We start from the raw sequence: 21,792 nt of genomic DNA on the forward strand, positions 1-21,792 counted from the left end.
TTCTTTGGTAGGACAAATGGTAGTGGCTCAAACCCATCACCACCACTCTCCTTCAGCAAACCATTCTCTTATTCATCTGGTGAAGGTTTAAAATCAGGTTCCTCTTCTTCTAATACACAAGAATGTGACCTTGTTGTTGGTCATGTCCTAACTGGCAACTTTTGCTTCTTGTGTGCAGGTACAACTATAGTTTCTTCTTCTACTGAACAAAATTTGTCATCTTCTTCCAGCTCAAACAGTTTCTCAACCTCCATGTCACTCTCATAATGTAGCACTTCCTCTTTTGATTCTTCATCATCTGTTTATTTCTCTTCTAGTCCTTGCTCTCTCTGTCTCTTTCCCTCTTCTATCTCCATGTCTTCAGCAACAGTCATATAATAAGGGTTATTGTCACTGCCATATTCACCTTGAAAATCAGAGTCAGAAGCATCACTGCCAGCATATCCCTTTTCTTCTTCTTCTTGCACAACAACTTTTAACTTGGCATTTACATTCCCGATTTCTTGTGTGCAAATAGCAGGACCATGAGTTGCATTGGAGCTGCCACACTGGCTTTCAAAGACAACACCTTGTTGATCAACAACTAAAATAGTAGGCCCACCAAGATAATAAACAACAGGCTCTTGATACACAATTGGGAATAATTCTTGCCTCCGAAATTCACTCACAGGTGGTGGACATGCCCTAACTAACAAATTAAGCACTAGAGTCTCCTTATTCTGCCTCTTTATCATTTTTAATTGAGCATTACTCTCTACCAATGCTAGCCCTTGCTCTCCTAAGCCTGGAGTCTCAATGTAATACAATGAATCATATAATCCTTTGGTTTCCATCAGTGCAACTAAATTCAGAAATGTTACATCTGAACTGCATAGCTTCCTCTCCAATTTTTCCTGACATCAAAATGTATCCTAACCTCCCAAATGTCATCATACAAACTACAAATCAAAGAAAATTTCAAGTAATTAGTAGGCCTAATCCACAATTTGTCTTAACAGAACACAAGAGAATGAACAGTTAACCCTAATCCACAATTTGAATGAACAGTTAGGCCTAATCCACAATTTGAGTTGACATGCAAGGAAGAACAGTGATGCCTAACCCTAATCCCCATTTGGAGTTAACAGAAAAAAGAAGAAAGTAAACCTAACCCCCAATCCCCATTTTCAGTTAGCAAAGGAGGAAAGGATAACTTACAACACACTGCTGATTCCATGCGTCCAGTAATGGCGAGTGCTAGGGTTCACCACCCAAATATGCGCCATCCGCACCCGCTACTCCATGGACAACACCGGCTCTAAAAAATTGTCGTCGTCGTTGGAGTACGCAGAGCTAGAGTAGCCGCCGGCACCATCGATTCCTCCTGCCGTGGTGCTACCTAAGCCGGGAAGGTCTCCACCGCCATCGCCGCAGAGCAGCTGTGCGAGAGAGGTAGGGGGCGACTGGCCGAACTGGTTCGAACGAGCCAGGTTAAGAATGACCGAGTTGTACTCGTCCTAGTCAGCACGCGGGCACGCGCCGATTGGCCATCGTGGCACCTGACTGGAATTTGGAGAGCCCCACCGGTCAGTTTCAGCGTCTATACATGTTTATACGGCGTTTAGATCGTCATGTCGCCGTGCGCCCCAATATTTGTATTGACATGTAAAGATTACGTAAAGTGGTTCCAATCCTCACCCAATGCCCCAATTGTGGTTCCTCCATGCAGTGGCGGAGCTACGTGCACTGCTGCAGGTGCCGTGCCCCCCCCCCCCCCCCCCCCCGGGCCTTGGACAAAATTAGGAAGAATTTTTTTAGGGGCTGATTAGATTAGAAAAATTATAGTCTTTGGCCCCCTCAAGCATCCATGTTTTATGTTGGCCAAATCAAAGAAAATTTTAAGTAATTAGTAGGCCTAATCCACAATTTGTCTTAACAGAACACAAGAGAATGAACAGTTAACCCTAATCCATAATTTGAATGAACAGTTAGGCCTAATCCACAATTTGAGTTGACATGCAAGGAAGAACAGTGATGCCTAACCCTAATCCCCATTTGGAGTTAACAGAAAAAAGAAGAAAGTAAACCTAACCCCAATCCCCATTTTCAGTTAGCAGAGGAGGAAAGGATAACTTACAACACACTGCTGATTCCATGCGTCCAGTAATGGCTAGTGCTAGGGTTCACCACCCAAATATGCGCCATCCGCACCCGCTACTCCATGGACAACGCCGGCTCTAAAAAAAATCGTCGTCGTTGGAGTATGCAGAGCTGGAGTAGCCGCCGCCGTCGTCGATTCCTCCTGCCGTGGTGCTACCTAAGCTGGGAAGGTCTCCACCGCCATCGCCGCCTACCGGAGTCGCCAACGCCATCGCCGCAGAGCAGCCGCGCGAGAGAGGTAGGGGGCGACTGGCCGGGTTCGAACGAGCCAGGTTAAGAACGACCGAGTTGTACTCGTCCTAGTCAGCACGCGGGACGCGCCGATTGGCCATCGTGGCACCTGGCTAGAATTTGGAGGGCCCCACCGGTCAGTTTCAGCATCAATACATGTTTATACGGCGTTTAGATCGTCATGTTGCCGTGCACCCCCAATATTTGTATTGACATGTAAAGATTACGTAAAGTGGTTCCAATCCTCACCCAATGCCCCAATTGTGGTACCTCCATGCAGTGGCGGAGCTACGTGCACTGCTGCAGGTGCCGTGCCCCCCCCCCCCCCCCCCCCCCCCCAGCCTTGGACAAAATTAGGAAGAATTTTTTTAGGGGCTGATTAGATTAGAAAAATTATAGTCTTTGGCCCCCTCAAGCATCCATGTTTTATGTTTGGTCCCCCCTAGTATCTTGTCTAGCTCCGCCAGTGCCTCCATGTAATTAACTCGGTTATATGATTTTTTTTCCCCCATGATTTAAGCAAAGAGCAAAATGGGCTTAGCTCCGTTTTATTTTATTTTCATAGTTATTGACGGAGCCGCCGCTGAAATCCGCCATCGACGTGTTCAATACTGTTTGAAATTGGCATGTCCCGCTTTGTCTTGATTCTTGGTTATCTTATCCGCTCCCAGCCAGCAGCCAGCAATCATTGGTCATTTCATCCTCCAGGCATCTCCATTGCTGCCCATTCCCCCCTAAACTAATCTCTAGATCTATGTTGCTTGCTTGATTGCTGCTCCACGCCCTCCTTCAGTTGGCTGTCTCATACGGCCGCTCCGCTCTCGGTTTGCTGTATTTCTCCAGCTCTCTTTGCGTCTAGATTTCTGTTAGTGCAGATTTGTTGTAGCCACTGCTACCAGCGCTACAGGTAATACACCAGAGAGCACCGGTCTCGCTGATCTGAACATAGCTGCGTATTTTGTATTTCTGCCAGTGAAGTTTCAGATGTGTTTTGCGGTTTCTGAGCGTCGAATTTCTCTATGAATTGGTGCTAAGCCGTACCTCTGTTTATCCATTTTGGGGATGTGGTAGAGGAGTAGTTTTTTTTCGAAAAGGATGTGGTAGAGGAGTAGTACCTTTGAACAATAGGCCGACTCGCATCATTGTGTGCAGTCATGGGGCTTTGTACTTGAGTAGTTTGAGATCCTGAGTCATCCCAATTTGCATTGGTACATGCTACAGCTACAACTACATCATCTAAAACCACGCTGGAGAAGAATCCATTGCCGGTTTACCCTTGTAAGTTTTTTCTCCATCTTTGTGTGTGTACTTCTAATGGTAAACGATGCGCATTTCGCCTCATGTTCGAAAGAGAAACAAATTGGCTAAAAAAAATCAGGCAACATAAGCAGTAGGTTGTCTACTAAAAAAGAAAAGGGCAGCTCCGAAAGGCGGTTACTACTGTATTTTATAGCTCTTTCTGAAGTATAAAGAGAGATTTTCTTTGCAAGGGGGAATATAGGGACATCAATTGAAGCTCTGTATATGTTTAAAAGATGTAATGATGGGGTTCTAGCACTGAAAAGTATGCAGCTTAGTTGGTCATGTGTTAAAATTATATTCCGGGCCGATGTATGGTTGAATAGATATTTGCATCAGCTGGATGACCTATAACCACTATATGTACCAGCAGAAATGGAGAACAATCTACCAGTCAACATTCGTGAGTATCAAGAACTGGCCAAAAAAGCACTGTCAAAGATGCACTATGATTACATCAACGGAGGAGCGGAGGATGAACACACATTGAGGGACAATATCGCGGCATATGGAAGAATTTTGTACTTTCCTATAGACTTGAATCTTATAGGTAAAATCTTCATTGACCTGAAGAGTTTAGACTTGAAGATTTTCTTGGTGTGTATTCTGCAGGTTACGACCTCGGGTTCTTGTAGATGTCAGCAACATAGACATGTCGACAAGCTTGTTGGGATATAACATGCCCTCTCCCATAATTGTTGCACCAACGGGGTCACACAAAGTAGCAAACCCAGAAGGTCCCAAAATTCTAAAGTTATTTCAGAATGTTAAAATGTGGCATCTAAGCTCTGGTAATATCCCTACATCTCAATGCTTATTTCAGGGGAGGTGGCTACAGCAAAAGCTGCAGCATCATGTAATAGCCTAATGGTTGGTGACATCTGATAACAAGATCTTTCGCTCGACTTTTATTTCTGCTGTGGATTTCTATACATGTTTGTATTTTTCAAGTACAGGTGCTATCCTTCTCATCCAATTGCAGAATCGAGGAGGTTGCCGCCAGTTGTGATGCGATTCGTTTTTATCAGTTATATGTATGACATCTAGACTTCAAGCTCCAGTTATATAATTCCTTTCATGATGATGTGATTTCTGATTTTATTTTTTACTAACATCATAGGTGTTTAAGAAGAGAGCTGTTTCAGCAACATTGGTACGGCGGGCGGAGAGCAGTGGATTCAAGGCAATTGTTTTGACAGTTGATAATCCAATGCTCGGTCGTCGTGAACGTGATATTAGAAATAAGTAAAGTTATATTTTAAAATTTCTTTGTACAACATTATGTTATTTTTAGTCTACATATACTAACCCACTAAAATGACCATATGGGAATTTCAACCTTAATCTGGTAGTTCTTTTAGTACTACCTTAGATTCTTAATAATATGAGATACAATTATACCTAAAAGATATTCATGTGGCATTTCAAGATCTTAAACAATCACCATGGTGCAGACTTCTTATGTTCAGTTTGCTGATGTGATTGCTCATGCAGGATGGTTGCTCCTGACAAGCCAAACCTCGAAGGTTTAATTTCATTGGAGAATCTTGATACTGTGAGTCAATGTCTGTTCGGTAGAATTACCTAGAGTATATTTACTTGAAAATAATAATTTGTTCGTTCTGGAAAAAAATAGTTTATGATACTCAGATACTGCATGAACTCATTTTCCTTTCTGAAAGACTCAAGCACAAACTCATATATTTCGCATTTGCAGACAGACGGCTCGCAGCTTGCGAAATACGTGCGGGATACGATGGATCCATCCTTATCATGGAAGGTATTGAAAATCGGCACCTATATGCAAACTAAAATTTTAGATACTACAGTGTATGCTTCAGTATTTCATAAGTATATTCTTTTTTTTTGCGGGGTGTGGACATTTCACAAGTATATTCAACTGTAGTTTCAAGCACAATTAGGCACACTCAGTAGTAGGACATGCTGATATAACATGTAGTCCTGCCCTGTATGTATATATAGGGAGACAGTAACCTTGAACTGCTCCAGTACTAACTAGGCTGCTGCACTGATGTCTGAAAACGAGGCAATCATCCAGGAGTATATTGGAAATTGGCACATGGATTCTGACATTCTGTCTCCGGTAACCCTCTGTGCAGGATGTGGAGTGGCTGAAATCCATAACCAGCCTGCCGATTCTAGTGAAGGGCATCCTCACGGCTGAGGACGGTAAGTCTGTGGCCACTGTAAAACATCCTCACTGTAATTGAGAGGATAAATTTGTGTTAATCTTGCAACTTGTTAATCATCATTTATTTCTGCGTGACACTGAACGCCGTGGGGAACAAACAGCTAGAAAAGCAGTGGAGGCTGGGGCGGCCGGTGTGATCGTCTCCAACCACGGCGGTCGGCAGCTTGACTATGCGCCTGCCACCATATCCGTGCTCGAAGAGGTATACTGAAGCGTGCTCATCGTTCTTCTCGTCTTCCATTTTGATCAGCAGAGACAATCAAGTAGATTTTATGTCATATTCCCTCCGTTCTAAATATTTGTCTTTCTAGAGATTTCAACAAGTGACTACATACGGAGCAAAATGAGTGAATCTACACTTTAAAATATGTCTAAATACATCCATATGTGGTAGTCCATTTAAAATCTCTAAAAAGACAAATATAAAGGAACGGAAGGAGTATATCCTTAAAAAGGGGTGTGCATTAGTCCATGCAAAGGGCCAGAGAGGCAATGAAGCTTTCCTATACATAAAAGACATTCTTAAGGCGGCGCATCTACCAGCGCGGCCGTCCCCATGCTGACAAGGATTGCGCCTTGCAAGAGGACGACGCAACCTAAAGTTACACTTTTGATCTAGAGTGTGGTGTCGTTATTTATATGGGCCATGTTGGGATGGGAGTGGGTGAGCTGTTAAGGCCCGTGGTACACTCGTCCAAATCTGGTAGCGAATTAATGAACATTGAATCCTCTCCTCCTCTGTTCTTCTTCCTCCTTTCCTGCTCTTTCATGATCCCCGGTTCTCTCCAAGATCCCATTGTATCGTGATTGCTTGGAGTTCAGGATATCACAAGTTGGTACCAGAGCCAGTGTTGATGTGGCATACTTCATATCATTGCGATCGTACTAGTAAATTCTTAGGAATGTTGTTGGAGGCCTTAGGGCCCGATCTGCGTAAATCCCGAATCGGGTTGGATGATTTAGAGCTGAAATTGCGACGGGTCGTCCAAGGCTAGCGTGCAGTGTGTTGAGTTTTCTCGACAATAGAAGCGCTCAAGACCAGGGTGATGTCCGAATTGGACAAATTAGAATGGATATGAGAGAAATAGGGAAAAATCAATTTTATTTTTGCTCATCTGGATGAACTAGGTCAGGCGTTTGGGGAGCAAGTTGAATGGATCGATCTGATTTACATTGAAGCCAATTTATCCATTATGTCGCTAGGCATGTGCGCTAGGAGGCGGCAATCGCCGCGCCATGAAGGGCATGCAGACCCTCTTGCCGCCATCTAAGGAGGGCAGCATCCTGCGACCACCACTGCAGCCAAATTTCCTAACTCCACACTAGTGACTGGTGTCCATGGATGCCCAAGATGAACTCCCCGCGTTCGACGTCACTGATGTACGAACCTAGTTGGATGGGTAAACATCTTACTTCGCTTTGTATTTCCTTGACGGGTTCGAGGCCACATCGTCTGCACGACATATGATTGGCAATGTGGCTCACTAGTACCATGTCAAAAGACAAGTCATCGTGGCCAATGTGGGCTCAATTTCAGGAGGCGGTGCTGTAGGAATTCGATCATAATATACACCAAGACAATATATGCACGTTAATAGTGCTCATGTGGACCAGCTCCATGGGGGGATACAAAACGGAGTTCTAACAGTTTGTGTAGCAGTTGCATTTGTATGAATGTGGTAAGTGACACATTCTTGTGACACGTTTTGTGTTAGCGTTTGAAGGATGAACAAAAGGGCATTTTCAAAATTCTGTTACGTGCAATGGCTAGCGAGATAGAGGCTTGCAACAGTTCAAGAGGACATCCTGAGCATAGCGAAACCATCATGTGATCCATTGCACAAGCGTGTCTATGAGAAGTCTGATGCTAAATCAACAACAACACATCATAGCAATATGTGGAAGGCCAGGAAACTAAAAGACTGCATGTGTGTGCAGGGTGTAGGATCGATTAAGTACGTATAGAGGGGGGTGACTACTAAGCCAAAAGGGGACTCTTTTTCCCAAATTTTAGTTCCATTGGAAATTTTAGGCTTTTCTAGCAATCTATCAAGCACCGTACACATGCAAGTTTATGAAAGTATGAGCTGCAGAAAGTAAAGACATGCAAGTGAAAGTAACAGGTAGAATTAGAGATATGCAAACACGAACTAGATCAGTGAAGATTTTTCGTGTGGTTCGGATAGTTGCGCTATTTTACATCCACGTTGATGGAGTCTTCAATCCACAAGGACCTAAGATCACAAGGATAACGATTGCGAGATCCCACTAAGGTACATTCCACGTAGGGAACTCACCCACGAAGGGTCCATGAAGGAGCAACCAACTTATTCCACCATGTCGTACGCCCACAAAGGACTAGCCTCACTAAAGGTAGATCTTCACCAAGTAGGCGATCTCCAAGCCCTTACAAACTTCTTGGTTTCTTCACAACTTCAAGGCTTCCAAGCACCTAGCTGATCTAGGAGGTGCACACCCTCCAAAACCTCGAAAAGTGATTGGTGATGAATCCCTTGCTCTTGTGCTTCAAAAGATAATCTCATCAACACTCAAACTCTCTCAAGATTTGGCTTTTGGATTTGAGAAATAGGAGTGGAAAGCAAGAGGGGATTAGGTCTCAAAGGATTATCTTGGATTGTTGGAGTAGACAGCCCTTTAAAATCATCACAAGGAGGTGGAGTTCTCCCTTAGAACATATTACGGGTTTGGAATTTGTTTCGAGTGAACAGGTGGGATAGGTGAGAGTATAAATAGGAGATACTAGAAATCTTGCTGTTACCAACTTTATTGCACAACTAGGAAGCTCTGGAGTGATCAGCTCGGAGACTCCACGTGAATAAAAGAGGTGACTTTCAAATGACTCAAACGGTTCGACCAGGGATCATTCGGAGGCTCCCAAGGGAACACTTCAGTAGTTGCACACTCTTGTTGTTGCTTCAAAAATTCTGAAAAGGCAACAAGTTAAAAGGTTTGCCAAGAGCTTCGGTGATTCTGAATGGAATGATTAGCAGCTCCGAATTAGAAGGGGTTTTGCAACGGCATATATCTGGTGTATTGCTCGGCGGTTCCGACTGGAAGAGCTCGACAACTCTGAAGTGTGAAAGTTGGGTAGATATAGTGGAGGAACTTTGAAGGATTTTGAGGGCTCTGGAGTTTGATCATTAAGCGCATGGGGAAAGAAACTCATCACAGGATCCTCATCCCCTTTTGATAGTAATGCCATGCTTATGGACTCAATGTGATCTTACATCACTAGAATAAAAAAGAAGAACCCTTTGGCTTGACCACCACTTGTCTTCATGTAAATTTGTGGGGGGTCACCTTCCATTCCTTTGTTGCACCCAAAGGAACTTTCTTGAAATAATCTTGCAGTAGGCATTAATTCCTTGAGATCTTGGACTCACTACCAAAATTCACCAAGGGGATTAGATGCAGTTTCACACGACCTTTATTTTAGTTGTGGAGAGAAAGTAGGCCCAAGGCATGCTTCTAGAAAACGATAACCTGCTTAGCTATAAGCCATGGAGACAGGTGAGCTTCTTTTTGATGAAATGCTAGATGCTATGGTTTCTCAAGAAGCATCAGTGGATGAGCTTCAACTTCAGTTAATGCACAATCAGGAGGTGATCAAGCTCTCATTAGTAGTCAAGTGGTACTCATTCTTCTTGACTCGGGTAGTTCACATGGTTTATTTGATTCAGCTTTGTTGCCCAAATTTGTAGTTGAACCACAATCTCTACCGAGCTTGATAGTAGACAATAGTGAAGTACTCTCTTGTATACCGAAGTTCAGAACCTTAGCTAGTGAGCCCAAGATCGCACACTCACTTTCTCGGCAAAGGTGGTGGGCTTAGGAGGCTATTACATGACCTTAGGCATAGATTGTCTGCAGTAGTGGGTGGCTCTGACCTAAAATGGGCGCAATTTCCTCATACTGGTGTTTTGATCACTCTACATGGAGTGAACAACGAATCTCCTTCTGAAATTCATGTGTTATTCCTAGAACAAGTATTTTGGTGGAGTATACAACAAAAGATTCACATATGATGATTCAACCTCTTCTATAGCATTGTGTTGACATTTTCAAGAACCAACTACATTGCCTCCATTGATTGTTCTTGATGATGATATACATCTACTTCCTGGTGTCTTTCATATCAATTCAAGACCATACATGTATTCTCCTTTATAAAAGGATGAAACATAACGACATGTAGCTTAGATCATCATTGCAAGCATCATTACACCCAGTCTTAGTCCATTTGCTTCACCCGTATGCTAGTTAACAAGATGGCTCTTGAAGGTTTTGTGTAAATTACAGGAACTTAAACAACATCACGGTTAAAAATAAGTTTTCTATGGTAACATTAGATGAATTGGTTAGCACTAGTTGGTTTTCTCAACTGGATCTACAAGCTCGGTATCACCAAATAAGAATGGCTCCCCTAGATGAAATGAAACAACTTTTAAGACACACCTGGGCCTTTCTAGTTCAGGGCGATGCCCTTTTGGGCTTGCCAATGCTCCTTTAATATTAAAGTGCCCAATGAATTCCTATTTGATCATATTAGTTTGTCTTAATTTTTATGGGTGATATATTAGTGTACAACAAAAACATGGAACCGCACTTAGAACATCTGCAAACAAGGTTCACGATTTTGGGGAAACGCCAATTGTTTGGCAGTAGAAGTAAGTGCACGTTTGCTTAGCCTGACAGCCTAAACTTGAACACTTGAGCCACATTATCTCTGATTACGGTGTGGCAACTGATCCTAAGAACACCATAGCGATGCTTTATTAAATTGGGAGGATTGGGCCTCACCTCTATTATAGGGAATTTTTAGAAGTAAACCTGAAGTTACGCCTTCAACAGTGTGTAGTGTGCATTATTTATATGGGCAATGTTGGAGCGGGAGTGGACCGACCGTTTTGGCCCGTGGTGCCTTGTTATAACATGTCAGTTCGAATCCCCCTAAAAAAAGAACCCCCCTTCCGCTAAAAAAAAGAACCCCCCTAAAAAAACATGTCAGTTCGAAGGTGGTAAACTTATGGCTAATGAAAGAGAGCACGGCTGTCATACCCCTTCCTCCTCTCCTGCTCTTCCCGGTACCCAATTCTCTCCAACTCCCAGTTGTATATTGTGAACTCTCGGAGTCCAGGACATCACGGTGCCGTCGTGTGTGCAGGTAGTAAAGGCGGTGGCGGGGGCGGTGCCGGTGCTGGTGGACGGTGGAATCCAGCGGGGGACCGACGTGCTCAAGGCGCTGGCGCTCGGTGCCCGGGCAGTCATGGTACGTACGTATTCCCTCTATTTCTAAATATTTGTCTTTCTAGTCATTTCAAATGAACTACCACATACGGATGTATGTAGACATTTTAGAATGTAGATTCACTCATTTTGCTTCGTATGTAGTCACTTGTTGAAATATCTAAAAAGATAAATATTTAGGAACGGAGGGAGTACATACGCATCGTGCATGCAGAACCGAAAAGGTTTTGAATTCAAGTGTTGTGTGCGTGTGGTTTCAGGTGGGGAGGCCGGTGATGTACGGGCTGGCGGCGCGGGGCGAGGCCGGGGCCAAGCACGTGATCGAGATGCTGAACCGGGAGCTGGAGCTGGCCATGACGCTCTGCGGCTGCCGGAGCGTCGCCGAGATCACCCGGGACCGTGTCCAGACCGAGGGCGACCGGATGAGGTCGCTGCTGTGAGCCATTCGTGCGTGCTGGTATGTGGCAAGGGCGAGTTGTTACCTCCCAGACGTGCCCTTTGTATTCGCGCTTGAAAAATAAGGAGCTTGGTGAATCCCGGCTATGCCATTTCTCATTGGATACACCTCACACCAGTGGGGACGAACGAGTGTGAGGTTTTGTAGTAGTAGTAGAACTAAAACATGAGATGATTTATTTATGTTTGATCCACTGGATGACCGGCCTTGCTCTTTGCGTGTCGCGGAGTAGCGTGACGTCGCCAAACTACGTTTCTTCACTAGACTAGAAGAAAAAAAAGAGTTGCGTTTGCTTATTTCAGAGGTCGTCGCGTGAACCATCCGCTCTATCCTTTGCTCCTGACCCGGCGCCGTTACCGGATGCAGCTCGCCGCTCACCGTCACTTCGCCCGCATCTTCTGCGCTATGCACGACATTCGATCTGTTAGTCCGATTACAACATGTCGTCAGTTCAGTGGTGAGTGTCTAGGACGCCCTAACAGTGCAAGCACACTACATGATTTACACACAGCTATCACTTCCTCCTAATGCTAGTACACGTAAATCTCTACCGGCTACATCTACTAAGCTACTCCAATGGCGACTACTTCCTCCCTCCTCGCCTCGACGACGAGGAGGACCTCTCCGACCTGTTCACCTTGGCCCTCTTTGCCGGCGGCGGAGTCGCCGGAGCAGCGCCCCGTTTCTGTGGCCGCCCGACACTTTTCTTCGTCGCGCTAGACTTGGCTCCTGCCTTGGAGCCACCGCGGCCGGTGTTCTTCCTGCCTGGCCCCCTCCTGGCCTTGGGCTGCTGCTCCTCCTCCTCCTCCGGCGCCGGCGCCGACCGCTTCCGCTTCGTCAGCGGCGACCCTCTCTTCTTCGGGGGCGACGACTTGCCCTGGTTCAGCCGCTTCAGGAAGTCCACGGCGATCCGCTTCTTGGGCAGCCCACCGGCGGCCGCCCCGTCGGAGTCCCCGTTGTCCTTCTTCTCAGCCGCCGCCGAAGCCGCTTCTTCCGCAGCTGCCGCCGCCTTCTTGCGGCTCAGAGCCGAGTTCTTGCCGGGGCCGCGGGTCTTCTTCGTCCCCGTACCCCACGCCTTGCCCTTGGCCGCCGCGGCCACGGCGGCCTTCTTCTCGCCGTCGCTCTCAGCCTCCTCCTCAACGTCCCGCTTCTCCGCGGCCTCCTCCTTCCTAGCGACGGCCGCCGCCGCGGCAGCCTTGGCGATGGAGCTCCTCTTGCGGCAGAAGATGAGCGGCTTGGCAGCTTTCTGGATGAGCGGCCCGACGATGTCGGCCTCGGCCCTCCGAGGGTCCAGCCCCACCGCCGGCGCCGGTGGGGGGTTGGCGCCGCTCGGCGGCTCCCGCTTGGTCGGGGACTCGCGGAGCGAGGCGGAGACCTGCGCGGAGACGAGGCGGAGGGCGTTGAGCGCGGCGGCGGCGTGGTCGGGCGCGTGGCGCGGGAGGTAGACGGCGGCGTTGGCGCAGAGCAGCAGCAGGTCGCGGTAGAGCTCGGCGCTGCTGGCGTAGCCCGCCGCGCCGTCCAGCTTCCGGCGCATGGCCTCCAGGTCCACGTGCCGCCTGATCGTGCCCCGGTACGACTCGCTCTCCTGCACAGCAGACCAAAGCAAAGCGGACCCACCAGCACGTGAATAAACAGCGAAAAATAATTAAAAAATCACAAATGAAAGCGTAGACGAAAAAAAAATCTGCCAAGCATCTCGGGTCCTCGATCGAGTGCTGTTGAGGCGGCATGCACCCACGGACGGCCGCCCATGTGGTGGTGACCGCAACGCGGCACCCGACTGGCCCGTGCGACAAGGAATCGAATCGCCGGATGGATCATCATCCGACCCGCAGAAAGCAGCAACTTTTCTCTCTTCTCTTGCGCGAGAGACACGAGCTCGAACGAACAGGCGTTAGCGCTCGGCTAGAGATGACACTCGATGGCTTGAACGGCAAAGAATTTCTCCCGCATCATCACCCAACCCGTTCGGCCGGCGATGGTCCATGACCATACGCAGCACTGCAGCAGCTGCTACACACCCACCTGGCCACCTACCACTACCACAGCAACAAACATGGGGTCCGTCCGTCATGGGTGCCGAGGCGTGCGTGCGGGCACCGCGATGACGCGCTGGCTTTGCTCCGGTCACGTAGATCGGGCGGCCGGCCGGCCGGTCAGTGCTCCTAATCGCAGGCCATCATGCCGCGTGCGTGCGTGCGTGCGTGCGCGCCAGCCTAACCATATCCGTATCATGAGACGGACGAACACCTAGCATCTGACATGCTTCGTGCTCTTTGGTTTCCACCGTGTACGTCTACGTTCTCTCCTCGTTTTTACCCCTAGTAACAGTAAACAGAAAGTTTTGACATGGCGGGTAGCGGCCGACGGCGAAGGGAAGGGAAGGGACAGGACGGGCAGCGCAGGGCGGGGGCGGTAACTCTGATGGAGATTTTTACCTGGCTCTCCTGCAGCTGCTCGAACACGGGGCCGAACCTGGCGGCGACCCTGTCGAGCAGGGCGGCCAGCGGCTCGTCGGCCTCCTCCTCGGCGCTCGCCTTCCGCCGCCGGCACTGCAGGCTCACGGCGCTCTCCTTGGACTCCCCGGACAGCTCCTCCTTGGCCGCCTCCTCAGCCGCCTTGGCGGCGGCGCCGGGGCGCTTCAGATCTGTGGAGTTGGACTCCCGGCACGACCGCCCGGGCTCCTCGCTCGACACGTTCTCGTCGCCGGTCACCCCCTCCGGCTTCGCCTCGCCGCTCGACAGGCTCCGCTCCCGCTCCTCCTTCATCAGCTCCACCTTGCTCTGCAACGTCCTGCGACAAGTAAAAACAAAACGAACAAGTAAATAAATAAACATCGTGCTCTGCAAAAATGGCGGCCGCAGGATTCGCCATCGGACGGGCCACGAGGCGCGCGGTGAAAGGTTTTCCTTCAATTCAAACGGTGGTTTTATCGGTTCGGATATACAGTACTACTATAATCGTTTTTACCCGATGGAGAGATCGCATCGCTCGACCTCGCGCCGGAGCTCGGCGACGCGGAGGCGCCGGAGCTCGTCCAGCCACCCGTCGGCGGCGGAGGCCTCGGCCTCAGGGCCGACCTCCCCATCCTCCTGCTCCTCCTCCTCCGCCCCGCCGCCGGCGGAGAAGCGTCGGTGGAGCTGGTGGAAGCGGAGGCGGCAGCTGCCGGGCGTGAGGCGGGGGCGGGCGGCCAGCGGGCACCGCGCCTGCACCTCCGTGGCCACCGAGTCCCAGCTGGCCGTGCCGTGCCGGCACACGGCGAACGCCAGCAGCAGCTCCTCCAGCGTGCCCCAGATCTCGCCGCCGGCCGGCACGTCGGTGCCGTCTGATCCGCCCGCCATGCGCCGCCTCAGCCCTCTCCGTGCCGTGCCGTGCTCTCTCCGCCGGTAGTGGTGGTGCCGTCTCAGGCTGGTAGGTTCCCTCCCCCTCGCCCTCCTCCGTCAATTTTTTTCCCGTCGTCAGCCTTTTCCTTTTCCTCCTCGTCCCTCCCTCGCCTCCGATTTGATTTTTATCGGAAGGACGGATACGGCCCAGAGTTCATAGCCGCGCGCGCGGGCAATTTCTCCGTTCCACAGGGGCGTTTTCGCCATTTGGGCAAATAGAAAAGAGGTGGGTGGAGCCGTAGAGGGAGGGCCATTTTCAAACCGGGGCCCACCACGGGCCAATTCCTGCGTGATGCCCATACTGCCCCCCTGATCACTGATCGGCCTACGGCACTACCGTTAGCCTGACGTGCGAAAGCGCGCAAGGTTACAAAGCACAGTTGAACTGTTGCAGCGCGTCACTGAGCTAAACTGTCTAAAAATTTCAGCGTCATGGCTAGATCCAAAGCAGTAGTATCTGACCATCGGAACGCCTGAGGCTCAGAGTATGGAAACTATTTGAATTTGGCAAGCGGTGTCTCTTTGGTTAGCTGACTGACAGGTGGGGCCTGACTGGGTTGCAACCTCCTGTTTTATGGCCAATGAATCTACGAATGTGCATATCTACGGTCAATCTTTGTTCTGGGTGAAGGAGTGAAGACGAAATTGTATTTTTTTCGTAAGTAGTGAATTCAGGATTCTAGTACACCGAGTTTTAAACCAACTGTTCCTAAAATCAAAAGTTTTAAACCAGCCGCCCATGTCAGACCAATATTTGCATCAATTTTATATTTCAGGAGGAACCTTCATTACTGGAGGAACTCTTTGGATGCCGGATGCAAAGGTTAGCTTCAGATTTTACCAGCAAGCAGACGAAGGCGACAGGAGCATCGACTCCTTAAATACTGCAGGTATCTAGTGAGTATTTGATCAAAGCATAGCAGCACACAAAGAAGCATCTTACTGTGTTGATTAAAGACTGGTACATATTCTACCTTCTACTGTACCTCTGAGGACCATTCCTTATGTAATTAAAAGGTTATTTACGGAATTTAATATATGCGGAGTCAGATCATTCATTTTCCCTGTTCTCGCTTTCAGGGTCCATGATTCCTGCACTTTCTGAGGCAAATGCAAAAGTTGGCCCCAGATTTAACTGCAACTAGGCACACTTGCACATAGATACCGCATCAAGATTACCAAAATGCCTCCACTTGCACAAAGCAATCATAGCAACCAGGTTTACCAAAATGCCTCCAGAATAGCATCTGGCCAACAGAAGAATTTTGAACATCACAACAGAAGTTGAAACTTCTACTACTAACAGGAACTTGCAAAGACGAAAACGCAGGTTTATACATAATGACATATCCTAACACGACGATCGACATGGAAAACATGGAAAATTACTGAATCACCTTATGAGAATGTCGTTTGCTTCCACTCAAGGACGCAAACTGCCTACCAACCTATATTATTAAGCACAGAATAGATGTAAAATTGCAGAGCTTGCAATGTCAGCAAGCACTAATGCGGTAATGGCTCACTTCCTCCGGGCCTCGAGTGCCTTCTTCAGCTCCTCGCTGGCATCATTCGGTCCACTGGCCACCAGCTCCTTCCCATTTCCATGGAGATCAGGCTTCACGGGGAAAGGATTTTGCAGAGGCGGCGACGTTGCCGGCATCCTTCGAGCGTCGCCCTTGCTGGGAACTGAGATAGCTCGGCTGACCCCGATCTCAGCGCGCAGGCCCTCCACAGTGTGCCGCAGCATGATGCTCTCATCGTTCAGGGCCTCCAGCTGCCTCTTCATCAATGAGAATTCCTCTCCCTGGGCTACAGGCGCGCTCTTCCCCTTCTTGTCCTCTTCAGACTTGGGATGCCGGCGTGGTGTGTGCTCAATTGTGATCTTGTTCATGACGAGCAGCGGCAGCTTGCTGACAGCCAGGCTCCCCGCCTTCCGCCCGTATCCATCGTCAGCGAGCGCGGCCTTCAGCTCTGGTGGCACACGCAGCCCCCACTGGAACCTCAGGCTCGCCCTGTTCCACAGCGGCAGCATGCTCCTGGTCGTGAGGCGCATCCCGGACAGCAGCATGCCCACCCCTCCGCCGGTGGTCCCGGCGGCCGTGACGTCCGCCGCGAACCCGTTCCCGTTGAGGGAGAACTCCTTGTGGCCCTCATGGTCGTGGTCGTCGCCGTTGGCGAGGTCGGCCAGCTTGTGGGGCGGCGGCAGCGCGGGGGTGTCGGGGAAGGGCGGCGAGCGGACGGAGTTGGCGAGGGAGAAGTCGCCGAGCCGGGGCTTGAAGAGGAGCGAGAAGGCGGGCGGGTTGGAGGAGAGGAGGTTGAACTCGGCGGAGAGCGCCAAGGGGGCGCGGACGGGAGAGCCGAGCGCGCCGAGGCCCGTGCGGATGGAGAGCGCGAAGGGCTGGAGCGGGTCGTTGGGGCGGTACGAGAGGCGGAGCCCCGGGCCGGAGGGGAAGGCGGTGGAGAGATCGAAGCGGAGGTCCTCGGCGTCGCCGCCGGCCGAGACGCCCGAGAGGAACGGCAGCCCGAGCACGCCGATGGGCACCTTGGCGCGCAGCAGCGGCCGGTCGTCGTCGCGGAACTTGATGGAGGCCTTCATGGTGGGTGGTGGTGGTGGCTAGGGTTAGGGTTCGGGGGCGCCGGGATCTCCGCGATTCGGGGATGGGGAGGGAGGGGTCGCGGTGGACGGGAGGTATTTGAACGGCGGGGGGCGAGGGGAATCGGGGGCAGGGATCACGCCATTTCGGGTGCCGGAGGGGGAGTCGTCGGCGGCGGCGGTCGCGGCTGGTCTTAATTGGGGAGAGGACCGGAGGAGGATGAATGGAACTGAAACGAAATGGGTGGAGGCGGAACAGGATTGGGTTGGAGCTGGGACGGGCCGTTATTTTCTCTCCGTTTTACTCACCCACACGTTTTTACCGCTGATTACGTCCATTTTTCTTTTCCTTTCTCAGTCAGGTAAATCGGTGGGGCCAGTACTTTGTCTTTGCGAGAAATGTACGAAATCAGTACTGCTCAGCATGGCTTGAAATTGAATGTGTAACTGATCGTCCTCGATCTCCTGGAATGAGAGCTCCAATGTCTTTTTTCGACCTATGTCAAAACTGGTTGTCTAGCTATACCGACAAAGATAGGATAGTTGTTTTATTGGGTACTGCTGCTCTCTTGTGGTCTATATGAAAAATAAGGAACAAATCCTGTTTTTAAAGTGTTATGCCTAGAGATCCTATTGGCATTATCTTTCTTGTTTGTTCCCTACTTGACTCTTAAAAAAATCTGCAGAAAAGAGGGGTGCAAAGCATGCTTCATCAGGTGTCTAGACGTATCGTGAGGGTGACTCGTGATATCTTCAGAGGAGGGCATGGTTTGGCGCCGCATGTGAGAAGGATTTTGTGAAGCTAGCCGCTGGAAATGCTTGCTGGCTTCGAAGCCTTTATGTTAATTTGGTTGTCGTCCTTTAGTCCGTTGATACCTTTGTAGCTAGCATAGCACTAGGCCCTTTCATGGCTAGTTTTGGACAGATTGAAGCATCCTGATGTGGTGATATATATATCAGTGGTGTGATGGTTAGGCTTGATAGGCTGGAGCATCCTGGTGTGGCTTCTAGATCAGTGATGTAATGGTTGGTTTGATGCCTTGTAAACAACTCCATTTTCATAAATGAAAATGGGGGCCACGGGCTGTGTGGCCCTTCGATCAAAAAAATTCTCCTTGAATCCAACCTTCTGGGATGCAATTGACCTAACATTCACTAGCTCGACCAACCCAAACGGTTCTTGTTGATACATTATGATCGTGATGAATTATTTGAAGAAAAAGAAAGTCTGTAGAGGAAAGATGATGCTTTAGGACCTGTATGGGACTGCTCCACTTCCTAAAATTCAGCTCCGCTCTAGAAAATGCAAGTCAAACGAGGTAGCTTCAGGATATGCCATGGACATGTTGGTACATACGGGATGAGATATGATGTAGGGTGGAACCCTAAACGACCGATCTTTCACGAAAGGAGCGGATCCCGTCCAAGAACACGAGGGGGAAACGAGGGAAAACACAAGAGGAAACACTAAACCAACAAGATATAGTCACACATATGCTAGATCCTCGAAACACAAGTGCGGATACACGATCCAAAGTCAACAACGGACGATACAAAGGGTAACCGGTTCTTCTCCTAGAGGAGGTCTTGAGGGGGGCGCCCAAGAGGGGGGTCTTGAATCCACGTGGATCTTCTCCGAAGAGGGGCCGCGGTCACTCTCGAGGAGATGATCCGTATGGATGAGCAAAAGCTATCCTCACATATGAGCTACTACTTTGCTAACCCTCAAATGGAGGAGGAGGGGGTCTATATATAGTGCTAAGCCACGAAGGGGTAAGTGAGGGGCGAAGGGGTACACGGGCCTCGGGCCAAGTCATGCGCGCAGACATGGTCCGGATGATCCGGATGGTGGCCCGGATGATCCGGGTGTCGGGGTCCGGATGATCCGGGTAGCCGTCCGGATGATCCGGCTTCATCGAGCAGGCTTCGGGTGTCTTCGGGCACATTACCCGGATCGTCCGGGTGGGGGTCCGGATCATCCGGGCTCGGTCCGGATCGTCCGGCTGGGGATCCGGATGATCCGGGCAAGTCCAGTCTTGCTCTGATCTTCTTCTTCCTTCTCCTCTTCCATGCTTGGCCTTGGTCCTTGGATCCTCCATGGTCATCTCGGTTGTACCTGAGTATATGCAAGGTCCATGCATGAGGTAGTAGCCATGTCTCATATGTGGAAAGTGACGGTTCGAAGAGGAGTGAGTTCACCTTGTGTCCAATGGCGTATGGTCGAGGTCTCATCGTATGTCCTCTTGGGGCTTGGGGAGTAGTCGAAGTGTACATGGGGATGATCGTAGGATGCACCGCATCATCTCCGCCCCCTTGGGAAAGATCCAACCTCGGATCATGATCCTCATCACCATGGAAACGGTTGTTGTGGACGAACTTGTAGTTGGACAGAGTTGAAGACATTGCGCAATCCAAGTACTCCAAGGTGTCGCCGGAGTAGTATACATGCAAAGAGAGCAAACACAAACAACACTCGGAAATACAATGGTTAGCTCACACAAAGTGTCCATCATGTAAGAATGAGTTCGTGCGGTAAGATTATTCGTGACAAAGCACATGAAGCTTAGCGAGATGATATGGAATGAGATGTAAAGCATTCATGGGAGAAAAAGCATTCATTGTGCACACAAATGTGTTGTGAATATGATCAATGCAACCATGGTGCAAAATGATGTCATAGTGAGACGGTTTATCAATAGCATGAATATGGTAATGGATGTTCAATATGAAAAAGTTATCATGCAATTGGTGGTAGGCAATATGATCATGATGTATGAATATGTCATCAAGAAAGATCACAACAAATTTGCTAAGGAAATGCACAAGCTCATATATCATGGATGACATAGAAATACAAGATGCAACAAGGCAGTCATAAGGTGAGTTAATCCATGCATAAGATGCAAATTTGCTATGGGTATGATATGTCCATCGAGCATGACATATGGGAACACAATCAACAAATATGTATGTGTTGGTGCAATGTGTCAAAGGAGTGTTGATGTACCAATGCTCGATGTCGTGGCACTCCTCAACGTGAAGGTCCATAGGGTCCATCTCCAATGTTGGTCCTCCATCCAATATATGTAGCATGTAGACAAGAAGAAGGAGATAACAATGAAAGCATGGCCCATCCAATATGCATATTTGAAGATGGCTCAAAGGGAAGGAATTCACCTTTTAGGAGTTTCTCAAGGATGATGGAGTTGTGCATCTTGTATGCCTTCACATAACCAATATGTCTCGTCATGGTACCGCCTTGTGAATCCTTCAAAATGAAAGAACATGACAAACACTCGGAAAAACAAATGAGGTTGGTGCAAACGCAACACCTATCATTCGTGTGGTAAGATACCCAACAAGTGTATGCATCATGCTCATCATAAGAAAGGACAAGGGAGCATTTCATAGTATGAAAGCATATGATGCGAGAACAACCAAATACAATAGGCTCAATCAAACAAGCATGCTTCACAAGTAATATGTCCAAGTATCCAAGATCAATAAGCATAGAGGCAACTATTGGAGGCAAGCGACAATGAACAAGATACATCATGTGAGAGGCATGAACGTATATGTCATCAACCCAAGAAAGCGAGTAAGAATGGAACATGGGTGATGCGACAAAGCAAGCAATCATATTGATCAAGTTAAGCAAGCTAGTAGTGCGAAGATGCAACGTACTAGAAGGAATCATGGCAAGCATGTCATGTGTGCAAATAGTGGGCATGGATAATGCACATGACATATCCCAAGCATGAAAACAAGATATGAGCAAAATATCATCAATGTATTGGCGAGAGGCCATATGTAAATAGCAATGGGTCATCATGACTCTCCCAACACAACAAGCATCAATAGTATGAGGCACATGATAAACATGGCAATAGCAACAAGGATCTCCACCAAGCATGCAAATACACATAGGAGTATTATAATGGTGAAGCATGTGTAAATGCAAACAAGGGTCACAATTGCATGGCAAAGGCATAGAAGCAAGCATAACATGCAAAGTGAACACGGTAAAATGGGCATAATGTAACAAGTGATATATAGCCCAAAGCCGTGTGAGAGCCATGTAGAAGAGATGTGTGTAGTCCTTCCGCGAAGGGAATGGTGGTAAGGATAGTCCACGAGATCCCAAGTCATCGTTGCTCTCAAGAGCTCGTTTCGTCAACTCTTCGGATTGAGAGGTTGACGAGTATAC

General features: G+C 48.7%; 3 protein-coding genes across 4 annotated transcripts; 1 reads left to right on the forward strand and 2 right to left on the reverse strand.

Annotated features, from left to right (window-relative positions):
• Positions 1 to 2,929: 2,929 nt before the first annotated feature.
• On the forward strand, positions 2,930 to 11,804 carry LOC123121936 (peroxisomal (S)-2-hydroxy-acid oxidase GLO4). 2 transcript variants are annotated; one of them, XM_044542035.1, is made up of 12 exons: positions 2,936 to 3,648; positions 4,043 to 4,190; positions 4,282 to 4,406; positions 4,493 to 4,539; positions 4,626 to 4,703; positions 4,790 to 4,914; positions 5,164 to 5,224; positions 5,387 to 5,449; positions 5,790 to 5,859; positions 5,983 to 6,083; positions 11,067 to 11,171; positions 11,410 to 11,804. In XM_044542035.1, exons 2-12 carry the CDS (start codon positions 4,045 to 4,047, stop codon positions 11,587 to 11,589), a joined length of 1,101 nt encoding a protein of 366 aa, XP_044397970.1. In that variant the 5' UTR covers positions 2,936 to 3,648; positions 4,043 to 4,044; the 3' UTR covers positions 11,590 to 11,804. The 2 variants fall into 2 exon arrangements, with proteins under 2 accessions (XP_044397971.1, XP_044397970.1); XM_044542036.1 differs by lacking the exon at positions 11,067 to 11,171 and having other exon boundaries at positions 2,930 to 3,648.
• Positions 11,805 to 12,002: 198 nt separating this feature from the next.
• LOC123121935 (neurofilament heavy polypeptide) lies at positions 12,003 to 15,128 on the reverse strand. Its single transcript, XM_044542034.1, has 3 exons — positions 14,577 to 15,128; positions 14,045 to 14,399; positions 12,003 to 13,191 (listed from the first exon to the last, which is right to left on the reverse strand). The coding sequence occupies exons 1-3, from the start codon at positions 14,945 to 14,947 to the stop codon at positions 12,190 to 12,192; spliced, it is 1,728 nt and encodes a 575-aa protein (XP_044397969.1). The 5' UTR covers positions 14,948 to 15,128; the 3' UTR covers positions 12,003 to 12,189.
• A 1,070-nt stretch (positions 15,129 to 16,198) lies between these two features.
• On the reverse strand, positions 16,199 to 17,859 carry LOC123121937 (uncharacterized). Its single transcript, XM_044542037.1, has one exon. It carries the CDS (start codon positions 17,586 to 17,588, stop codon positions 16,512 to 16,514), a length of 1,077 nt encoding a protein of 358 aa, XP_044397972.1. The 5' UTR covers positions 17,589 to 17,859; the 3' UTR covers positions 16,199 to 16,511.
• Positions 17,860 to 21,792: the final 3,933 nt, after the last annotated feature.

The sequence above is a fragment of the Triticum aestivum genome, chromosome 5D (genome assembly GCF_018294505.1).
Source record: "Triticum aestivum cultivar Chinese Spring chromosome 5D, IWGSC CS RefSeq v2.1, whole genome shotgun sequence".
Lineage (NCBI taxonomy): Eukaryota > Viridiplantae > Streptophyta > Magnoliopsida > Poales > Poaceae > Triticum > Triticum aestivum.

Excerpts from the sequence above, each read along its gene's own strand:
- LOC123121936 (XM_044542035.1), top strand. The coding sequence starts at position 4,045 with ATGGAGAACAATCTACCAGTCAACATTCGTGAGTATCAAGAACTGGCC. Across the intron at positions 4,915-5,163 it reads GAACGTGATATTAGAAATAA|GATGGTTGCTCCTGACAAGC; the intron begins GTAAAGTTATAT and ends TTGCTCATGCAG. Across the intron at positions 11,172-11,409 it reads TCGGTGCCCGGGCAGTCATG|GTGGGGAGGCCGGTGATGTA; the intron begins GTACGTACGTAT and ends GTGTGGTTTCAG.
- LOC123121937 (XM_044542037.1), bottom strand. The coding sequence starts at position 17,588 with ATGAAGGCCTCCATCAAGTTCCGCGACGACGACCGGCCGCTGCTGCGC.
- LOC123121935 (XM_044542034.1), bottom strand. The coding sequence starts at position 14,947 with ATGGCGGGCGGATCAGACGGCACCGACGTGCCGGCCGGCGGCGAGATC. Across the intron at positions 14,400-14,576 it reads CGATGCGATCTCTCCATCGG|GACGTTGCAGAGCAAGGTGG; the intron begins GTAAAAACGATT and ends TACTTGTCGCAG. Across the intron at positions 13,192-14,044 it reads AGCAGCTGCAGGAGAGCCAG|GAGAGCGAGTCGTACCGGGG; the intron begins GTAAAAATCTCC and ends TCTGCTGTGCAG.